The sequence below is a fragment of the Sparus aurata genome, chromosome 14, assembly GCF_900880675.1.
Source record: "Sparus aurata chromosome 14, fSpaAur1.1, whole genome shotgun sequence".
Taxonomy (NCBI): Eukaryota; Metazoa; Chordata; class Actinopteri; order Spariformes; family Sparidae; genus Sparus; species Sparus aurata.
In genome coordinates this window covers 14,291,169-14,314,257 of record NC_044200.1, presented here as the reverse complement: position 1 = coordinate 14,314,257, position 23,089 = coordinate 14,291,169, and the positions used below count along the sequence as shown (strand labels likewise).

Below are 23,089 nucleotides of genomic sequence, written 5' to 3'. Positions count from 1 at the left end.
AGATGGTCATCATAAATGGACTTCCTGTTTTGGCTTCCATAAGTGCCACTTTTTTTGTTTCCTCTTTGGCACAGTGGCTATCGATGCTCATGCTATCAACTAGTTTTTCTCCTTATTCTAAACTAACTAGTGTCACTGCCTCATCAGTAATTTAATTTCACCCGGAAAGACTTTAATGAGACTGAGTAGTGCGACCCCCTCAAACAAAGCTGGGCCTAAAATACCCACTTACCCCGCCTTAATTTCGCTTAATTACCGGATGCCTATGGGATCATGATTATGTCATTTAATCCTACAGACCAGGGTCACGTTTTCCCTTGGAAGGCCAATACCGAAAGTTAATTGTAAGCCTCAGGCCAAAATAAAAAACCTGTTGTAATTGACTGTATTTTTTAAGAGACAAAATGTTCCCCAAGTTCCTTTAATTCTCTGACTTCCTGTAGCCACCATGACAAATAATTAATAATTAGATATCTTGCATATTTAAAGAGATTTTTTACGTCAACAACAAATGAAACAGCCTGAACTTAAAACTTTTTATTAAGGCATTTATTAGTTTCTGACTCTGGGAATGTAGGAAAAACAGTAAAATTCCCCTGCTGAAAAAACCAGCATAGGCCAGCACGATTTCCATGCTGGTCTATGCTGGTTTTTCCCAGCAGGGTCCCCCAAACTACTGTATCTAGGAAGCATCTCTTTAACCAAATAACACATTTTGGGCTCCCTCTGTGATCTCTTTTTGACAACTGAACTGATGATGCTGTGACACTGTTGAACATGAACTTGTTGTGGATGACACAAGCAATTTCTGCTTTAACTGAACTGTGCATGTAGCACAAACGTTATGTTGTCGTGTCATACTACAGCCACTAGATGGGGCTGTAAGACAGTCTGTAGTTTGGGATCTAAAGCGAGGGAGATGCACAAGCAGACAGGCGGATAGAGAGGTTAGCAGTCAGACAGGAGGAGGCACAGACAGACAGATATTTATTGATCAACAGAGTTAAAGGTGTTTTCTACATATTTTGGGCCACTTTCCAATGTGTCTCTCAGTGTGTTTCTCAATGTTTATGCTGTCAGTTAGATGGATGGACAGAAGTGACCCCACACACACTGGTTTTAGATAAATTGGTGGATGAAGAGTAAGTGTAAGGGGTCTAACAAATTAAAAATCCAGTATCCAGTTAAACTCTCCCATTACCAGCCCTCTGCGTCCGTGTGTCTTGCCATAAAAAATTCAACCTCCTCTCCTTTCTCTCTCCTTATCCCTCCGGTTGTCACTTGTAGAAAAAAAAAAACGAGGGGAAAAAAAAACGAGAGTGTGAGCAGATAATTGATAGAGACAATCAAGCAGACAGACATAAAGCAGGACAGGGAGGGGGAGGAGAGAGACAGAGTGCGTTTGAAATCAGATGCATACTAATGAGTTCCTCCTGTTCAATAAATGATGACCTCTGCCGTCTTCAAATAGAATACAGACCAGTGTCTGAGCGGGAGACGCTGCTGACTCCTCGTTTATCTAATCTGCACTTATGATTTCCTCTTTTCATATTGCTTGTGGAAAAAAACAAAAAAAAACCTTCTTCCTCCCTCTCTTCCGTCTTCCCCTCCTCGTGTGTTTACTTGCCATTTTATGTTAGTGGTGAAGGAAATTACCATGCACGCGTGGAATTAATTTTATAGGCATCCGTCTGATCTCCCGTCATTCTCGCCTCTCTGTTGTTAAATGTAATTTTATATGTGAGGAGCAGCATGACACAGATGAGGAGAAGCGTCAGCCGGTTATTGTTTTGTTAACATATTTCAGTTCATTATCACACATGATTTCGGGATTAACATAGGCAGGCATGTTGTGTGTGTGTATGTGTGTGTGTGTGTGTGTGTGTGTGTGTGTGTGTGTAGGTGTGCGTGTGTGTGTGTGTGTGTGTGTCAGTACTGTATATATATGTGCGTGTGTGTGTGTGTGTGTGCCAGGCATCCAGCAGTTGTCAGTTTCAGGAAGTGCGGACGGCATCAAAGAGTCTCCCTGCCTCTCAATGTCAAGTGTGTGCGTGTGTGTGTCTGTGTGGGGAGGAGGTGTCAGTCAAGCTGTCAGGTGAGCGGTTGATTAATGAGGCGCTGGAAATGTTTTACTTCATGAACACACACACATGCTCACAATCTCGGCAGTACTGTAAATGTGTGCGCCTCACCTGCAGTGGAGTCAGAGGTTACATACCAATCTGACTTTCCCTTTTTTTTGTGACGGGTTGTCAATCGCTTGATTTCTTTTCTCTCTGCCAAAGTGAAGGAAGGGGGAGACAGATAGAGAAGGAGATGGAAATATAGTAATTTTACAAGTTCACACCACATTACATAAGCTTTTTATCTCTCTCCCGTTTCCCCTCGATTCCTTATTTCTGTTCAACCTTTTGTTCCATCCATTTTTTAATGAATACCACACAGTTGACACAGCTCCTTATCTTTGCCTAGGAACTCGCTTTCTCGCGCTCACATGTACGTGCAAACACACACACGAACACACACTCATCGCGGGCTCGGGGAAAGAGCGAGTCCTTCGGTTATTTCTGCTGATTTCGTGTTTTAACAGAAAATTAATCTGCTACCAAATCACTGTGAGAGGAAACAGGAGGAGGCAGGGAGAAGGGGACAAAGTGGTGGAGATAATAGAGTGTGTGTGTGTGTGTGTGTGTGTGTGTGTGTGTGTGTGTGTGTGTTTGTGTGTGAGTATTTGGAGAAAAGGTCAAAGGTTGCAAAGTTTAGGGAGAAAGTTTGAATTTGACTTGCGGCCTATTAGCTTTTTTCATGCTGCAATGAATAGTTGATAACAAGAAAACTAATCACCAACTATTTTGATTATCATTTGATCCTTTCATTTGCTGGTTCCAGGTTCTTAGATTAGGGGTTCGCTGCTTTTTTTGTCATTTATTAAAGTAGATAAAGGGTTTTAGACTGAAGCTTGGAACAAAGTAGCTCCTTGAAGATGTCACATGGAGCTCTTTGGGAATTTGTAATAAGCATTTGTCACAATTTCTTTAGACATTTTATTGACTAAGCCATTATCTATTAATTGCAAAAGTGATGGGTTAATTGTTAAACATCATCAAGGTTTGCAGAGAAACTTCACAAGAATTCAAAGAATTTCACACACCACATAATTTAATATTTGGTTTCTAAATGTAGGCAATTTTATCTTTGTTTTAATTTTATAAGTTGCAGTTTTGTATATTTGACTCTTATTTTGTCATATTTCTTGCTCTTATTGATGTTGTTAAAACTAATTAAATTTTCAGCTCAGTTAAGTCTATTTGCTGTTCATCTGCAGGAATTTAGTATCGTCTCGGGTCTAGTTACAAGCAGTTTCCCCCAGTGTGTGAGAGCTGATACACGCGCCAGCACAATATAATTTTTGGGGGTAAATACCGGTAAGTGAATTATGCATCATAAACAACACTGTTTATGAGTTTCTCTCTCCTTGTCTCTCTCTGTAGATAGAGAACCTGCAGGATCAGCTGAGGGATAAAGAGAAACAGCTGGGCGGCCTGAAAGACAGAGTCAAGTCTTTACAGACGGACACCTCCAACACAGACACAGCACTGGGAACACTGGAGGAGGCTCTGGCTGAGAAGGTACGTACGCACACACACACACACATACACACACACACACACACACACACACAAACGCACACACACTTGATGCCGGTCAACCTCAGGTCAATCCCCCGAGAAAGGTTACACTAATAAAACCACTATGAGTAAAACCGCCGACCACCCACGTAATGACCAAATGACTCTGGATAAATGGAAATGAACCAATAATCACATTGGCTGTTTCATTATTAAATCATTCGCAGCCGGTGTTCATAAAAGGTTAGGGTACATCCAACTTGCAGCCACATGGCTCAGAGCGACAGGAACAGAACCAACAACCACAGTCACCATCTGGGTCTAAACAACCAGGTACCGCAGCCATAAAACAGCCCTGATCATGAGAATGGAACCCTCAACCGCCTGTTTGACGATGTGTTATTCCACAACGAGGACTCGACCTTGAGTCTGGGAAACGAACCAGTGACACTCACACCAGCGGACAACTTCAAAGTGTTTGATGGGGAATATGTTTTTGTTCTGTTAAGCGCGATTGTGTTACCGACCTGATCTCTTTTACACGCACACACTCACAGACAGAGGAAACACGGCTATTAATTGTCTAGCGACTAATATCGAGGGTGTCGGTTAGATGTATGAGTGTTGGCAGGTGGAGGTGGCTAACAACTAAGTTCACTCAGATGACTTTCACAAGTATTTTTTCCCTCATTTTCATTGTTGTGGTGCCTGTTTTTCCACCCCTAATGCCTTTCTTATACGACTCCTTTTCTCTGTCACACACAAATTGTTTCACACCATTTCATTTCAAAGCAGAGCAGAAATAAGTTGTGCTGCTTTAAGTGTTTTCACACTCTGTCATGCTTCAGTTTTTTGCACAACATCTTTGTATTTCATGCAGTTTTGTCTTTGCATATAGTGATGTATACTTAGGATTCACAGTCACCTTTCCGATCAATCAGTCGTGTGTGTCCAAATTTGTCATCTAAACTTTTATCAGTAGTACTCTCATAAGCCCAACTGTTTATTCACAGTAAAAATATTTGGAATTTTGAAAAACAAGACCACAGACTGGTAAATGGAGATGGAGAGGAGCTGCAGCAGAGCCAAAGTAGCACACTTTTAAATTTGTTTATCTTATCAAATATCTGAAAAATAAAATCCGGCTGCTGATAGCGGGCAAAATAGCAGATATTGGGCTTAATAATCAGTTGATTACTAATTCACCGGTCCTGGCCTTTTCAAAAATAAGGCCCCTCTCTCCTCTCTTCTATATATCATTGTTGATCATTGTTGATCATATTCTGGCTTTTGTTAAAACGTTGTCCCTCCAGAGGCTGAAAACTTCAATCAGTCCTTACAAAGATGGAACCGCTGTACAAGAACACACACACACGCAGCACAGCCAGCACGCACACACACTTTGCGCTGCTTTTGTGTGTGTGTGAACTTTCTACTTTTGCTTGAACTGGCAGCAGTGTTGTTATATAGCTGGAGAACGTCTATACTGTTTTAGTAGTTGTGAATATTACATCTCATGCCAGAACACATTACGTGTCTAAAATCACTGCTGGCTGTTAGATCCTGTCAAAGCTGCCATGTACATAAAGTTTAATGCGACTGTTATTAGTATAGAAACTTGATATTGAGTGACTGTGAATAAGTGTTGGACTCTTTTTGTCTCCATTCTTCTTACTTTCATCCCTCGATCCTCTCCTCCACCTCCCCCTCCTCCTCTTTTCTGATGCTCAGGAGCGAATCATCGAGCGGTTGAAGGAGCAGCGAGAGAGGGAGGACAGAGAAAAGGGGGAGGAGATTGACTCCAGCAAGAAGGAGCTGAAGGAGTTGAGGGAGAAAGTCTCCCAGCTGCAGGCTGACCTGGCTGACCGTGAGGTAGGAGACACACACGTGAAAACACACTCATCCGTTTATGCGCTATAAGTCGGAAAAACACACTCTCTCGGTGTCCCTGTCGAGGAGATGTGATATATCTTTCACTGCGGAACCGCGTGTCCTCCGTAAGTCCTCGTGCTGAAGGACAACAACGATAAACAGGCACATTTCCTTGACAACAATATTCCTCACCAACAAAAACATTATTTTGAGATGAATTCTTCTCGCTTTGTGATTCATATGAAAAACCACAGCGGAGACAGAGAGGGAGAGAGAGAGGATGACAAAGCATTTTTAAGCACTGTCTTTGCTTTATTCATCCCGCAGTGGTTGGACAGCAGAATAGGAAAGTTACAATCAACCACATTGGGAAAAACAAAATTCAGCAAGGCAGTTTTAAGGCATTATCCTTAAAAGGTGCAAGCAGGTGCTTGGAAATTATCCTTTTTCATAATGATAGAGTCAATATAGGCACAAATAGAAGTATCCGTCCGGATCCAAGAGTCTCAGGTGACGAAAACGTGAAATAAAGAAATAAACCCACACTGCTAAGCTTCAATATTACAACTTTTAGTCTTTATGCTAAGCTAAGCTAAGCTAAACTAAGCGCTTGCTGACGACAGCCTCATATATAGTGCGTAGACATCAGAGTCATATTGATTTCCTTATTTGACTATTGGGAAGAGAAAGAGAATATACATATTTCCCACAAATAAAGTCAAATTACTCCTTCAAAGTGGAAAAAAAATCACCCTAAAATCAAACGCACATGTGTTGATGTATTTATACGTGCCTTTTTTAACTTGGACGGTTCAGCTAATCTTAGTGATTGCGGTGTCATAAAACCTGTTACAGTCCCATTATATAATTTGAGCAATACATGGGAACACTCACAGAGAAAACAAGCATTCCTTTCTACACGACTAAACACAGATGTGGGGTTTGTCCGACAACAGCAATATATATACGTACCTAAATATAATCAGAGAAAGCAGCAAGGTTTCTCTGACCGAAGCCCAGTCAAACATGATGATCCCTAGTCTGGAGTTGGTATTGTCAGTCAAGGGTAAAATTACACGTCTGAGTGTCTCTCCTTCTGGTCCCATTGGTTTGTGTTTCACCGGCCTTACCAAAAGAGGAAAAGACCAGAAAAGAAAGGGAGAGAGACTTCACGGATGATGAGATTGAGCTGGAAGAGTGGGGAAAGAGACAGGTCACGGGAAATGGTTTTGAAGAACAAGGCAGAGAGTCTGTCTCACATATTAGATTGGTATTATTTATGTAATATTAGCCATTATTTTTATCGGTAATAATAACATTGTGCTCACCAAGTTAACTGATTAGGAATTAAGCAACGTAACCAAAAAAAGCTATCGTTGCTGGTAGAAAATTACAAAAGTAAGTCCCGAGATGTAATAAACTGATAGGAGTTGGGGGAAAAATCGATTCCTAGATTGCAATCTAAGAGCAATTTTGTAGCTCAATTCGACGAGCTGGATGGAAAACATAATGGGTGTAAACATGTTTTTAAACAGCAGTTTGTCTGGGTACTTCTTGAGTTTTGGTGATGGCTGAACAAAAATAATGGAGTAAATTAATCTGCTTATTTTAATTATTGATCATCAGAGTAAATCATGTATAGAAATAAAAACTGCTGATTAATCAAGATGCATCGCAGCCCTCTGAATCGGAATCAGATTGAATCATGAGGTGTCTCTAGAGATTCCCACCCCCTACATACACAAGGCACCTCACTCCCAACTGCTTCAATAGAGCGGCTCAGTATCTCGGTCTAAGAAGCTGTAGTGTTGACTTCCTTCCTTATCACTTGTCTTTCTTGATCTTTGTCTCCGTTTCAGACGTCAGTGTTGGATCTGAAGGAAAAGGCTTCCTCTCTGGCTTCCTCCGCTCTGAAGAAGGACAACAGGCTGAAGAGTCTGGAGATCAGTCTGGAGCAGAAGAAAGAGGAGTGTGTCAAACTAGATAACCAACTCAAGAAGGTTAGAATCAATTACTCTTATTTGAAATGAATCCTCTAGTTTACTTTTGGTTTTGGCTGAAAGAGTGTGAAAATGGGATCAGCTTGAAAGCCTGAAAATGACGCGATGTAGGTCACATAAATTGTCCAAATTTGGCACCTTTCTTACTCTACATTTGAAACCAAAACAGGTGGACCACAATGACTTGAAATAATTGCTCTATTTTAAACTCAGTAGTGAGAAAACACACAGTTCATACATAGACTAAAGAGCTCCTCGCCTCCTTCTCTCCTCCCTCATTTCCCCTTAACTGGTTTCCAACAGAGATGGCTGGCTGTTTAACTGTGTGTGTGTGTGTGTGTGTGTGTGTGTGTGTGTGTGTGTGTGTGTGTGTGTGTGTTTGCATATCACATATTCTCTTCCATACGGCAGCCCATAAAATTGTGTGTGTGTGACGGCTCGCTGACAGCCTTACAGTCATTTTCACAGAGCAGAGAAGACAGCACCTCCACCACACCCCGAGTATGTATGTGGTGTGTGTGTGTGTGTGTGTGTGTGTGTGTGTGTGTGTGTGTGAAAGCGTCAGTGGATCTCTGGTGTTTCTCTCATCAGAGTTTATTCCTTAGTCTCTTTTTGTTACCAGGGATGGAAAAAAGACTGAAAACTCGTCTGTGTGTTGTGAACTGATTGACATTGTTCATGTGACACTAACTGTGATGTTTTCCTTTCTTATTTTTCTTTTCTTCTCTCTCTCTCTCTCTCGCTCTCTGTCTCTCTCTTTTCTTTCCAACCAGATCTTCTTATAATACCATCAGACACCCAAACATTTCCTCTCCACATAAAGAACTGTAAAAACTGTTGTGCTCTTCCAAAACTAATAGGGTTTATGTATTGTGTGACCAAGGCGTGTGCACAGACACGCACAGAGTCAATCTGTCCCAAGAGCAACATTTGCTTCTGGGAAACACACACAGCTGTTCTAACCTCTAAGCTGGTCATAACTTCTTTTTTTTTTCCTTTGTCCGTTTTACCTCGTTTGTTTCTTTCTCATTTTTCGGCATTGTCTGTGTAACTGAGCAGAGCGGCAGAAAAGAAGAAGGAAACTGCAACTTCGTTTAATTTGCTTTTTAATTAACTCACCTTTTCATGCTCATGCTAATCCTTACATAAATCAGCATTAATGTGCTGTTGTGTGTGTGTGTAAAGCCAGCTCAAACCCAAGGCACCATCAGTGAGCCACACTTCAATGCTCACACTTATTACGAACATACTGTCGCTGAATAACGCACAAATCTGTAACACAGAAATGCTTAGATTTATAGAATAATTAGATTTGACAGAAAATTAAAACAGCGTCATTGTCCAGTACTTTGGTTCATAATGAAATACCTGCAAAACTAATAACATTCCTCTCAGCCTGTCAGCTATATTTTGTGTTTAGTCTTTAGAAAATCAAATGTGAGCATGCTAAAGTGCTAATCTAAGCACACCTGATGAGGTTTATTTTTTACACATAACCATCTTGAAATTAGCTGCTAGAAAATTGTTCACAACGTGGCAGACTAACTTCAGACCAACATCAGGAAAGCAGAAAGTTTGAAAACATGTTTTCCATTGAGAAACGCTTTCTTTGACATTCTTTTAATGAAATAAACTCTTTAGTTCTTATACTACTGATGCTATAGCATTTACACTTACGTCTTTAGGAGCTGGCATTATTGTTTTCAAACAAATAGATACTTGCTGTATATTACACCTAATTATGGTCTTATCTGCCATTAGTTCTTCACAGGACGCTGATTGATTCAAAGCGTGTATGTTCAGCCATAAGCGCATATATAGGTAGAAGCCAGGCAAGATGGTTAGCAAATCCAGCTGCCTTGCAATGTAAAATGTTTCCTGCGGTAAAAAGACACCTCAGTTTACAAAAACATGTCCTTTTGCAAAAAATAATTTTGAAAAAGTGGAGAAAATTTTAATGAGCTCAGTATTGATCCCTTAATTCAAAAGACTAGCGTGTCAAAACAAGCGCTGTTTTTGAAACAGATTAATACTTGAAGCTCTTAACAGAAACACAATAGCACTAAATGTATGGCATATTTCAAGGACTTTTTGTTTATATTTGCCAGGCTTGGTGTTGCTCCACTTAATTACATTATGTTCTATCTTAACTAATGAGGTCTTATTATGTTAAGGCTTCTCTATTTCAATCGTATTATAAAATCTACCTGGTGTGCTGAATCCAATGTAATGCTCCGGTACATAAAAGTATTCAAATCTTGTATCTGATCCCTAAAATCTGGTCTGTGAATGTCATTTTACCAACCAAAGACAAATTATAGACCACTTATACTCTAAAACAGTCGCACTTTTATTGAATCCATCCAACCCCTCCTCAACACACTTGTTGTTTTTGGCATATAGTTTTTAATTTGACCCCATCACTTCCATCAAATGGTGGTCATCGAATTTTGCTCCGTTTATTTATAATAATTAATTCCTCTTCCAGGCTCAGAGTGCAGCCGCAGATTCCCAGGCCAATACTGAACTTTCCGAACGCATCTCCTGCCTGGAGCAGGAAGTGGACCAGCACAAAGAGGATGCTGGAAAGGCCCAGTCCGAGGTGGAACGACTCCTGGAGATCCTGAGGGAGATGGAGAATGAGAAGAACGACAAGGAGAAAAAGATCCACGAACTGGAGAGGTGAGAGACGAGTAATCATTAGTGCATTTTTCACTTTCCCCCATTAATCTGAACAAGTAGAAAACAACCAAGACTTTATTCAACCTGTTAAATAGGTCATTTAATTTTAGATTGGACTTTCTATTCAGTTTCAAGCTACATACTGTTGGAGTCTGTGGTTATCTTCCCTGCTTTACTAATCCATTAGTTTCCCCTTGTTCTCACCCCTTCCTCTTCCCTCTCTCTTCCCCCTTTCTCCTTCCATTTCGGCTTTAATTTCTTCCATCATGTTTATCTTATCCACATGTGTGTATGCTTGAATACGTATGCGTTTGCGTGATTCCGCATCTGTGTGAGTGCGTTTTTGTTCGTTTGTGTGTGCGCGGGCCCATCACACCCCAGAAACCCCTCTGCCTCTCATCTTTGGCGTTCTCAGCAGTCGCGAAAACAGGCCCCTCCCTCAGCTGCTGCTCAGCAGCCAGTGGGAGGGATGATGTGGGACTACCTGGGCACGTGAGTGGCTGGTGGCCCTGTCAGTCCGATGCACGACAAAACTCACTTTGCTTGTCGGAGGACGAGATGTGAAAGCACTATGAAAGCGACCAGTCCCATGTGGAAAAGATGTGGGATTAAATGTTTATTCTATGCTTAAAAAATGAATTTGATAGACAGTTTCACCCAAAATGCCTCAATTGTTTCTTATTTGAAATTGATCCTCTAACCATCACAGGACCACAAGTTGAGATCTGAGATGAAATACATGTAGCAGATGATCCATAAGCTACAACTAGATATTTTAGCAAAAATGTAAACACTTAAGTGTTTGTATCCTCTTAAATCTGACAATTTTAATCCTTTTCTTGAACTATTAAAATGATGTATCTTTGAATTCATATAAAACAAGCAATTTGGATATGTGACGTTAAGCTTTGCAAAGTTATAACGGATATATATCTCTGTTTTCTGACATTTCATAGAGAACGTGATTCAACAGATTATTTAGAAATCGTAGTGTATCACATTAAAGGACAATAGAAAGAATTGTCAATGGATTTCTCATGGTTTGCAGGCCTTCTCCACATGGGACAGAGCTGAGTATGTTCACTAATAATCGCCACTAAAGAGTTGCAGCATTTCTGGAATGTTCACCAAACGTCTGTAGTACTGCTCATTCGGACTGCCCGCCAACACCTCTAAAGTGGAGTTGACGGCACCAGCTGTACTCTCACACATCTGCGCATCAGCAGAAGTTTTTGTCATCTGTTATATTGCGGTATGACAACAAGCAAAAACTGCTCCCAAAAGTTTGTAAAATGAGGGCACAGCTTGGCACCAGAGTCTCTGCTGTGTAGCCTGAAACTCTTTGAGCCTCTGTTCCTGTCAATGATGCAACTCTTTCATTTAGTGGCTCTGTTTTCACGCTTCACTTTTGTTTTACTTTCAGCAGAGGATGCCTGACTTGCAGACTTTAACACACACTTTTTTTCATTAGGAGTCTGGACAGTTCAATCTGTTTTTTGTTTTTTTTTCTGTTTCCTTTATGCTAATAGGAATGGTTTGTCTGTTTTCTAACTACTTTTCTACCTGTGTCTAACCTCTCTGCCTCTCACTAATGTCTGCCTGTGTACACTATATCTACCTCGTAAACTAATCGTGATCTTAATCAGTGTTTTCTTTATGTCTGTATCTAATTATCTGTCAGCCTGCATGCCTGCCTGCCTGCTTCTGTGTTTACCTGTCTCCCTGAATACATGTTTCATTCTGGTTGTCTGTTTTTTTTCCCCCCTGTGTGTCGATTAATGTGTATTTCTGTATGAAGCCAGTTAAATAATAAAGTTAAATCACTAATTTTTGAGCTGGATCTGGAATATATTTTAGTAAGAGTAGTGTGAGTAAAGTTTGTCTTCGGGGTTAGACAGATCAGAGCCGTCTGTGGTTGTGAAAACTGGTGTGTCTGTCTGTCTCTGCGCCTCTCGATGCCTTTGATTTCTGAACTATCGTATGCTTTCTGTCTGCTCCCTCTCTGCTCCCTCTCTCTTTAATCTTTTCCTCCAGTTTCTTCCTTGGACATGATCTCTACCCACTCCGACTCTTCACTCCGCTCTCTCTCTCCGTCTGTGCGTTCAGTAGTTTGACTGTAAGACTAATGGTTGTTAATGATTTTAGGGAGATTCAGTGTTTCCTCACTGTGTCTCCGTCTGGCCGGTAGAAATACTAGCCTATAAATAATTCAGCACCTGCTGACTTCAAACTGGTGGGTTTTTTAAAATGTACATGTGTGTGTTATTTAGTCTGCCAGTAGCCACAGATGCAGATTTACAGCAGGACTAGCTTTGTGGATAACATGTAACGTAAGATGGTTGGGCTCTTAAGCTCTTACAATCGAGATATGTTTCATTCTCCCTGTGGATTACAATAAAATAATGGCTGCTCTTTAACTGATATTAAATATCTTAACTTTGCGGGCTGACTTTAAGAAACTGGAAAGCCATTAAATCCAGGCTTATACCATATCTGTGAGAACAGTATCTTGTTATAGTAAAATTAAGATTAAGTAGATTTTTATGAGGTAATGTAACTTCCTCTTTTTACACACTGGCACACGCACAGTCATTACCGTGAAGTAAGTGGTTTGTAGAGGACGTATTATACTTTTTACATCCCCACATTTAGTGGTTTCATTTAACTGTTAGATGTATGATGAGGGAATCCATCCCTGGCTAACTAAAGGCTGTGGTTTAGAGTTGACATGGTGAAACAGTCATAAAAAGGGCCAAACTGACTAAAGGGCTGCTAGCTAAGCCACACCCTCCTTAGTTATTGTTGCTACACCTTTTGAAGCTCAAACATAAGGCAGCTAACAATGACAACTGTGGCATATTTACCACTTAAAGGTCCCAGTCATTTTTGAAACAATAGGGTGCTGCAGGGATGATGTACTGAAGTTTTGTAGGCCAACCTGGAGGTTAGCATCACCTTGGTTCCCTCTGCAAAAGTTTTCTGAATTGGATTTTGGATTATTATCGAAAATTAGCTCTGTGGCAAACGCAAGTTAATGATAATTAGACATTTTGTTCAGCAAGATGGTCTTTACAGATGAACACTACTATTGTGTGTAAATTAAATCACTAGAAGTGAAAAGCTAATGTTCGTCTATACACAGGCTACACGACACGGTCGCACGACTTTAAAGTGACCAATGCTAAGCATCTAACTATACTTTTGTATACATACGTTACTATAAATTGATCAATCTATAAGTGGTTAGAGTAAGTGAGTAGATGAGTCTCCATTTTTGGCCAAATGACATTTCATATCCCTGACAACTTCTGTAGTCTCATTTAGCCACTTGGTAGCAACCAAGATGGAGAGGCTTTATAATTCAAACGTGAGTTATTTACTCTAATAACCAAATGTGAAAATCTCTTAAGCTTGTGTTATGTTGAAGTTTATGCTGGTTTAAAAGCCCTGCAGTACATGTCCTACTCTTTGGCTCTTGTGTCTTTGGTCTTGGTTGGTACTTGTCCCTCAAAGTTACTAAATAGGTGTTTTTTTTAACCCAGTTGCTCTTTTATTGGCTCCTCAAAGAGGTTTGCAGCTGTAAAAATATTAATCATGTTGCTTTGGAAAAGCCAGGGATTGATAAATGTTCCCTGTAATGTCAGCAACCAGCCTTTTTTGAGTCAGCAAGCACTCGCCCTGTAACGTAAAGTGCACTAATGCTTACTCTATCCCACGGCTACCTAACCCAGCTGTGAATTTTAAGACGTATAAGCCTCGAGCTAACAGGTACGTCAGAGGAGGATACATGCGCCCGTGGCCAACTCTTAGCTTGGAACTGCTGCTAACCCTGGGCTACGAGTGAGCAGCGGGGACACTACTAATGAAAAGATCAGATGTGGGTTAAACAAGGGTAAAAATCAACCCTCCCTCTTTCCTCTCTTGTTTAAATCCAGCTGTAATGGCACCAGGTTATTTATTTCAGTAACTAGGATGGTAATTGGAGCAGACTGAGTGACTTCACACTGAGGGGAAATGGAGCTGAAAATCTGCCCTGATGGCCAAAATAAAGGATTTGGACAGAAGAGTGGAAAACAGAGAGAGAGAGGGGGGGGGGGGGGAGAGAGGGAGAGAGAGAGAAAGGGAAAGGAAGGTGTGGTGGTGGAGGGAGAAAAAACAGCGAGACAGAAATGAAATAACGGGTGGAGACGAAGAGAGAGAAAGGAAAGAAGAACAGACAACATGGTGGGGAGAGGGAAGCATTAAAATGAAAAAAAAAGAAAAAGACTGGAAAAGGAAGAAACAGAAAGAAAAACGAAGGAGGTTTAGAGAGATGTAGAGTATAAAACTGAGTAATGGGAAATTAGAGAAGTTTATTGCGTGTTATATTGTTTTGTAATGGACAATTTGTCTCTGGCACGCTGTCATTAGCGTGCGTTCCCAGGCATAAGCTCACCCTCGAGTTTCTTGCCCTGCCAGTTCAGCCAAACATATGAGGAGCGATTGCGTGGAATACATTTGGGGTCAACCAATTTAGGAAGTGGATTTCTTCAAATTTCATATCTTTATAATTACATGCCATATGTATTTTGGCTGAGACTCCCTCACAAATCCACGGGCTGCGGACTTCTCAAGTAGACCCAGCGGGAAGCGAAACAAGTCGTCCGCAGTATCAAAACCGCTGAAGAAGAAATAATTCATAGTGAGCACGCTCCCAGCTCGTACTTTGATTGGCTAATTGCTCGCTTTCTACGGTTTGTGATTGCAGTTTCGTCCATCTGTGTCTGTGCGCGCGCTTAAATGTTTGTAGAGGTCATGTGAGGTGAGCGGGCCTCTCATTAGCCTTAATACTGCATTTGACCTGTCGATGTGACTGTCTGTCTGTCTGCCCAGCTGTTTGCCTGGTCATGCCTGTGTCTGTTTGCCGCCCGCTGTATCTCTATGGTTAATGATGTCTCTCTGGCTGTCTCTTTGTCAGTTCGTCTGTCTCTCATCTCTTACCTCTTTGAATCGTGATCAAGCTAACCTAGCACTCAACTCCTGTCTTCCCTCTCACCTTTCCCTCTCCTTCTCTGTCTCTTTTCCCTTTTCTTTTATCTTTACAATGCAACGCTGTCTCCTGCTCTACCCAGTTTTGCCTCAAGGTTAGTACTGCACGCCTATTTTTCTTCTTCCGTCACTGTCTCTCTCTCTCTCTCTCTCTCATCGCGCTCTCCTTCATTGTCATACTTCTTGTCCTTGCATCAAGACACTCTCTCATCTCCCTCACTCTGTCATAAACTCTGTTTTTAATCATTCTCATCATGTCTGTCTGTGGGTCTTTGAAGGAGACACCTTGACTTTCCCTCTGCTCTCTTCCTCTGCCACATCACTGTCTCTTTGAAGAGGAAACGTTATTGTTTATTTCCTGCACCCTCCATTGCGGCGCTCTGCTAATCTTGTCACGTTACTAGCGCTTAGTTCAGATTTAAAGCTACCGCAGCGCACAAGACGAATTGTTGAAGGAGCGTATCACCATCATTAACTCGGACAGCTGTGAACCTTTGCTCAGACTTCTGGTGGGTTTCTGTGTGGCCTTGTGGCTCTCACAGAGAAATCACTCCACATTTTACCTGTCACTGCTACAGTTCAGACGCTATTTGAAATGTTGAAACAAGATTTCGCAACCCAAGATTTGCCATGAACATTGCAAATAGACTGTTAAACTGCTACTTGGCTAGAGCCGGAAGATGGCAAGCTTAGCTTAGCATAAAGACTGTAAACAGCAGGTACAGCCAGCCTGGCTCCTTCCAAAGTAACATGTTCTGACCCATTGTCGTCATCTTGAGTTAGGTAATCAGTGGAGACTTCAGGAAGTTGTTACTCCTTGCAAAGAAATAGTTTGGTAAAAAAAACTGCCCATAAAAGCGCAAGTTATGGTTTTTACTCTCATGTTTTTTTATACAGATTTAAAAAAAACAGGTATAAAGTGTAAATTAGTGAGCTTTCCTAAAGAGTTTATGGTCTCAATTTCTTATTTAAGGTCTTTTCAATACAGCTTGATGTTCATTTTCTAAATCATGAACCAATTTTGAGTAGAACAGACAATAAAGCAGGGTATGCTTTAGGGCATGACCATCTTGTGTTTGTCAATTTGCTAACATGCTGATTGGATCTGACTTATAACACCATAATTGCTAATGTGAGGCCTCAAAATCCCACAAATTAATGGGTAATGTCACAGTTGCTCCATCCATTACTGTACGGTATATTTTTTTGGACAGAGCCAGGCAAGCTGTGCCTCCCCTATTTCCAGTCCTAATGATAAGCAAACTGACTGCTGGCTTTACCTTCTTATATAACGGACAGATATCATCAAAACTTTTTCAGTGTAGAGTATGGCAGCCTAAAGAATTGCCCATGTTCGAAGATTAAAAAAACATATTTTTCCTCTTCTTTTCTGACTTTAAATATTCCTATCTACACTCAGGAGGTGGCTCTGTAATGAGATTTCAGCATGTAGATCCTAAAGTCTGATTTTGGTCATCTCAAACAGACAAATCAAAGTCATATTGAAATTTCTCTGACCTAAACATTGCCATCGACCACATAATAACCACTTCTCCCGTCTGTTTCCTGCATAAATCTGGTGGTCTGAGTGTTTTGTGCGCTCTGCTCTGCTGTAAAGGTCTCCGCGGTGCCAGCTCCTTCTTTGCTCTTTTGCTCTGTTTCAACTTCCAGAGCCACTGTTCCCCCTGCTGTCTTGTCAGCTTTCTCATCGCTGTTGTTCTGGTGTTGTGTGATTCAACTCTAGAGGGGGAACAAAAAAACCAAAAGAAAAAGTTAGCATTGCCTCGCCGTCTGGTAGACGACAGAAGTCTTCTTTTTCTTCTTCTGTCCTTTCTTGTGTTTTTTTTTTTTCTTTCTCGCCTTTTTTTCTGGCTGTTTTGATCTTGGGCTAAGGAACTCCTCATCCACTGCCAAATGTTTGACAGCAAGGGTTTCTGTAGCTTTAAAAGGGATTGCATTGTTTCTTTGTGTGTGTATGTGTGTGATCCCTTTGAGGTCCCGCATGACTCTGAGCATTGAGGTGGTGCAGGGATTTGTCAGCTAATGGGTGACAACAGGCACACACACACATGCACACACACACACGCGAGCACAGACCTTGCGCATTGTTTTTTTTTCTGTCTCCCACACACAAACACACACATGCAAGAAGGACTTTGCCAGCTAATAGATGACAACACTACAGTGAGGATGACTGCTGAGAGTTATCTAATTAAAATACCTTCTCACACACACACACACACACACACACACACACACACACACACACACACAGATACACAGACAGTATTTGCAGTTCTGAGGGAAAATGAAAACACGTTTTTGTTTGCAATTTTTGAGTGCTCAGAAAACAGGCACATCTACAATACAGCTTGCAGTGGCTGCTCACTGTAAATTAGGCTTTGTTATCCTATCATATTAAGCTTTGTAGAGTTACACAAACACGTGTGTTTTGTCTCTTTGCTTCTTCACAGACACAGAATTAAAAATCAAAGATTTCTGTCTCCTTTACATTTTTTTTGTTTCTTCTAACCTTATTAAAACCCAACATTTAGACAGGTATTAAATTAGTAACCCTTTACTGTGCTGCGAACTGAGCTCGCCACGTTTGATAAAGGCGATTAAATACCTAAATAACCAAAAAGGGTTGTTAATAGTAGAAAGTATAACAGTTTATGCTACGTGTTGAACAAGTAAATTATTAACAAATATACGAATATTCTAGGGCTGCAACTAACGACTGTTTTCCTTCTTGATTAGTCTGTAGTCTGATTAATTTTCTTAATTAATCAGTTAGTTGTTTGGTTTATAAAATGTCAGAAAATTGTGAAAAATGTCGATCAGTCTTTCACAAAGCTCAAGATGACAACCCAGCAGCTCTATTCTCCAATAAAAGAAGTCCCAAGTAGGCTTATTTGGAATTTGGATGCAGTGGTGCTGTATCAAAAGTGCTGTTGACACTTGAACTGCAACGATCAGTTGATGGATCAATCAGCAGAAAATTCATTTTGAAAATTGATTGTTATTGTTTGTCATTATTTCAAGCAAAACTGCTAGATACATTCCATGTTTATAGCTACTACATTGCTACTACATTGTGAGGCTTTGGTGCTTCTCTTGTCATATATGGAAATGAACTGAATATTTTTTTGTTTTGGACCTCAGGTCAAACAAAACAAGCTATCTGATCTGACAATTAAAGATACAGTTGTCAACAGACAACCTGTAAAACCCTAGAGCCCGCAAAACGCTTGGTTTTTGGGGTGGATGCGGATGATGGTTTCAGGGACTCTTATATAACAATAATGATTTTGCAATGATCCCTCAAACAAGCGCTTGTGACAAAGGTATCTAACAGAGGCAGGATACAATAACAGGATAACAAATCGAGGAAGTTTGACAATAAAGCTTCATTGTCCAAAACGATAGCAGTGCACTGAAACACCAATCAGCACTGGGAATTTAATAATCATAAATTCCCACACGCTTTTTTTTTCTGCATCATAATGGCTAAAAACAGAAGATGAAGGTAAAACGAATGCTACTATATTTGACTGCCCGTTTGTATTTCATGCATTCTGTAAGTATTCAGACATAATTAACTTCTTGTGCTGTTGACTCATCGACAGTCTAATCTAAAGTTCAGATCAAAAGATGAATATTATGGGGCTAAAGAACAGAGTGTCAGTGTTTCATTCAGAGTCAGTGTTGTTCTCCATGTTAAACAAAGACACTGCCAAGATCAACTCAAGCTCTCTGTCACATGCTTACACTATTACTATTATCCAAACACTTTGCCTTGAATTGTATGGTTAGTTCTGAAATATGAATATATGCTGTGCATGTGATTTATTTTCATAAGGACAGAGGCTATTAAAAAAGACATTTAATTCTGCCTGCTGTTGTATCCTAGTATTTTTTTTCTAGCTAGTTTCCAGTAACCCACTCCACGGAAGTTTGAACACACACACACACACACACACACGCACACACACACACACACACACACACACACACACACACACACACACACGTGTCTTAGCTGCCTTTCCTCTTTATGTACCTTACAAATTAGCTTCTCTGCTGAGGGATTTTTCTTCAGTCATTCCACAAACAACAACTTGAGTATTTCTTTCTTTATTCCCTCCTAAATGTTCTACTTGTACTGTAAGTTTTTCTTCCGCTATAGTGCTTTTGATCATGTTTTTTATTTCTTGTTTTACAGTTGATCTGGGCTTGGTAAACCAAACCGATATTTCCTGTATTTTCAAAGGAAATACTGAATTCCGAATGGTTAAAAGGAAATCCTTGATGTTAATGTTGGGTGAACTATGTGCAGTAAACATACATGAGGCCCCCGAGCATTTCTAATCAAATATTTATACAGGACTCCAAATGTAATATTAATATTACCTTAATGTGGCTCCCTGAATATCAGCAGCATGTTAATGAGGGAGGGTAAAAATCTTTAGTTTGGAGGCTTTACTGAAGTTTATGAGGCTGTGTGTTTATATGTGTGTGTGCTTTATTTTTTTACAATTAGTGGCCAGCAGTATTCAGGCTAATCTATGTTTGTACATTTGTGTGTATGTATGTTGGTCTATTTATAACATGTATGAGCGTGTTTATGGTTCATGCATGAGGGTATTTTTGAGGTTTTGCGAGATTTGAGAAGTTCAAAGTGATGTCAACAAGTATGCAAGTGTGCGTTTACCTTCGCATGTGTTTGCATGTGCGTATTTCTGTGCAAGGGACGGACACATGTTGTTATGTTACGTGCAGTCGCATGCATAAGTGTGTGTGGTCCGATCGAGAGACTCTAATACAAAGCTGGTTGTGTTTGGAGCAGTTGACAGCACCGACTATAAATGTATGACGCCCTACTATCGGCACAGTTTTTTGGTAAATTTGCTCCTTCATGTGGACTCACACCATGTGTCGATGAGTGTATGATTGTGTGTGCGCAGACGTGGTTTCACTGCACATTTGTACGTGGTGTTTACAGCGCTGTGGGTGAAGAGAACTCTCCTGTGATTACGCCTCTTCCTGTGGTTTCGCAGCAGTTGTTGAAAGCGATTTCAGAGGGAGAGTGAAGGAAGTAGTTTACATATTAAAACAGCTTCAAATGGCACTTTGCCTCCGCCGAGCAGAGCCATCGAGTTCACCGAGCAACTTCTGCTCCTTTAAGCCACGAGTGTAATGAAAGTGTTCAATTAGATATGTGCAGATTCACAACTGCAACTTTTCAAAAATTATATTCATGGTTTGTTAGGCGGGATAGAGAGGATGTTGATGACACATGATGTGTGCTATACATTTAGAACTGTAAAAAATCTTTATGTCACAGTTTAGAACAACTAGTGATGGAAAGTAACTAACTACACTTTACTCATATACTGTATTTAAGTGCAGTTTTGAGGTACTGTATCTGAGTATTTCCATTTTCTCCTGCTTTATACTTCCACTCGTTCCACACTCCTTGTACTTTTTGCTTAACTAGATTATTACTAGATATAGAACTTTAGTTTCTAGTTAATTTGCAAATTCGTATTGTTCCATGTTGATAGGGTATTACTCATGCAAGTAACCAATCGCATTGTTGTGGGCGGTATATTGACTAGTGACTTAAGACAGAGGAAAAATGCTGCATTAGAGCCAAAGTACAGCATTTTTAGATTATTTTATTTTATCCAAAGTCAGACAACAAGCTAGTTGGTGGTTTAATAAAACATCCCAAAGTTATCGAGTATAAGTAGCCCCGGATGGGGGAGTATGCATATGACATGTAGAGTATGTCCGTAATTATGTCGCAAAAACGTAGTTTAATATAAATGCCATGTAGCTTTGGTAAGGAACTGCAACAAGCACACACAAAGCTGATATAGTATCTCAAACTTATACAGAAATTTAGTTTTCCTAAATTTAATGTGGCAACAGAGAACTTTTCCCTCTAGCGTTTCCAAGTGGCAATTTTGTTGGCACCCCTGTTGCAAAGATGACTGGCTTGTTTATGTTTTCCTCAGTGTAACAAATAACAACACCGGAGGACAAAATGTGAGTTTACTCAGTCATGTAGTTAATGGATCACCTGTTAGGCTTCCTGTACCCAGGTGACGGCGTGCCTAGTGGCAGACAAAATTACATAGTGATGGTGAGGTCTATAGTGAGGCAGATGGTTTTATTATTCCTTATCCATTACATTGTGCAATCATCATTTACCTCATAATGTGTTAAAGAAGAAAACGTGTCTATTGCCAGTTTAATGCAACTTACAGAAGAAAATGGTAATAGTCATTTGTCGTAATGCATAATAAAAATGATTTTAAAGATTAAAGCTTACCGAATTGGGAAACATTCAGCTTTATGCATATGTGAACTTCCTTTATATTTTAAAACCCTATAAAGGGATAAGAAGTCTACAGAAGCACACACTGTAGGTACATCAGTGATTTCCTGTGTGCAGACGTTGCTATATTAACTGACAGCTGTTACATCAGTGGCTAATAAAGTAATGCATGATTAAATGATAAATTTGAATTTTATGGCGATGATAAATCGTAATTGAGAAGATGGAAAAAAACACATTTTATTTAAAAAAAAAAAAAGGTTTGTGATTGTTTGGAGGAGGCAGAGGGAGAGTGAAGCACAGGAGATGGAAGTGACAAAAGAGGGAGTGGAATGAATCGAGGGAGGAAAGGAGAGAAGAAATGGTCCATGGTCCGATGAGAACACCTCATCCAAAGGAAAGAGTAATGTTGCATTTGGAGAGGAAGTGAGTACGGAGAGGACAGAAAGGAGCAGCGCATTTGCCCTTGTGCATTGGCCTAATGCAGTGTGAGTGTAATGCAACATGCACAAAACAAAGGGGACAAATTGGTGGAGGTAGAGAAAAGGAAGAGAGAGAGTGTTGGTTTTGTTGAGCAAGAAAATTATAATGAGATGAGACGGGAGGAGGAGATGAAGGAGGAACACGCTGTAGTTACCCGTGCAAACGATGTACGTGCTAAAAAGTGACACATGCAAACAAGGTTTGAGCAGAGCAAGTGTTTAACATAAGCACAAGAGGGAAGAGAGGAAGTGTGAGTGGGAATTGAGTGCTGAGTCAATAGGAAACACTGAAAACGAAAAGTCTATTCCACATACACTCACATACGTACAGTAAATGTAGCATGAAGGGGGGAAACCTCAGAGAGCTAACCAGATGGTTGGAGCTTCCTGGATATCCTCCAATAGGAACATTCCTGCCTGTTTATGACCTGTGACACACTCACACTGGGCGTAGGACGCAGAATTGATCCCAAATATTCAAATTATCCCACATTCAGGGTGTAAACTGAAATCATGTCTGAACAAAGGAATACAAAAAAAACCCTCACCATTATGCATGTGAGTCCACACTTACTTCATCTGCTTTCCTGTTTAACATTTGATCCCAATTTGGATGTGATAATGATGCAATATGTAGGCTTTTACAATGCACAGAAAAACCACACGTGCGTGCGCACGCAGCTCAAAGCGCTGATTATTATTCTGCAAGCTTTGAACGACCAGGTGCTGCAGCAGAGAACGTTTTGGCCCAGCCGTCACATTTCAAGTTCTCCTCCAGCTTCCCAAATTTCTCCGGATGGTTTGGAATTGGGCCCCCTGGACCTTTTAGCAAACACATAGAGGATTTTATGTTACCATCTTCTGCCAATATAATTTCTCAACTTTTCTGGCTGTGATACTGATGTTAAAGCCATTTGATGGATCGCTCACATTACTTTAGGTTAGTTTAGCAGGTAGTTTATGACTCGCATGGACAGGAGAGATGAAAGACAGAAGGTGTCATAAAATATTTAGACACTAGAATATGTAAATCGCACAGGATGTAAACAC

General features: G+C 40.4%; 1 protein-coding gene across 8 annotated transcripts in view; it reads left to right on the top strand.

The window, feature by feature from the left end:
• The window catches only part of LOC115595301 (ELKS/Rab6-interacting/CAST family member 1-like), a 130,794-nt gene that overhangs the window by 38,766 nt on the left and 68,939 nt on the right, over positions 1–23,089 (top strand). For 4 of the 8 annotated variants that reach the window (XM_030439586.1, XM_030439587.1, XM_030439592.1 and 1 more), the window contains 6 exons: positions 3,492–3,629; positions 5,361–5,501; positions 7,361–7,501; positions 9,990–10,183; positions 10,565–10,675; positions 15,295–15,306. In XM_030439586.1, coding sequence (XP_030295446.1) covers positions 3,492–3,629; positions 5,361–5,501; positions 7,361–7,501; positions 9,990–10,183; positions 10,565–10,675; positions 15,295–15,306 — 737 coding nt within the window. The remainder of the gene's footprint in view (positions 1–3,491; positions 3,630–5,360; positions 5,502–7,360; positions 7,502–9,989; positions 10,184–10,564; positions 10,676–15,294; positions 15,307–23,089) is intronic. The other 4 variants (XM_030439590.1, XM_030439588.1, XM_030439589.1 and 1 more) reach the window with 2 other exon arrangements.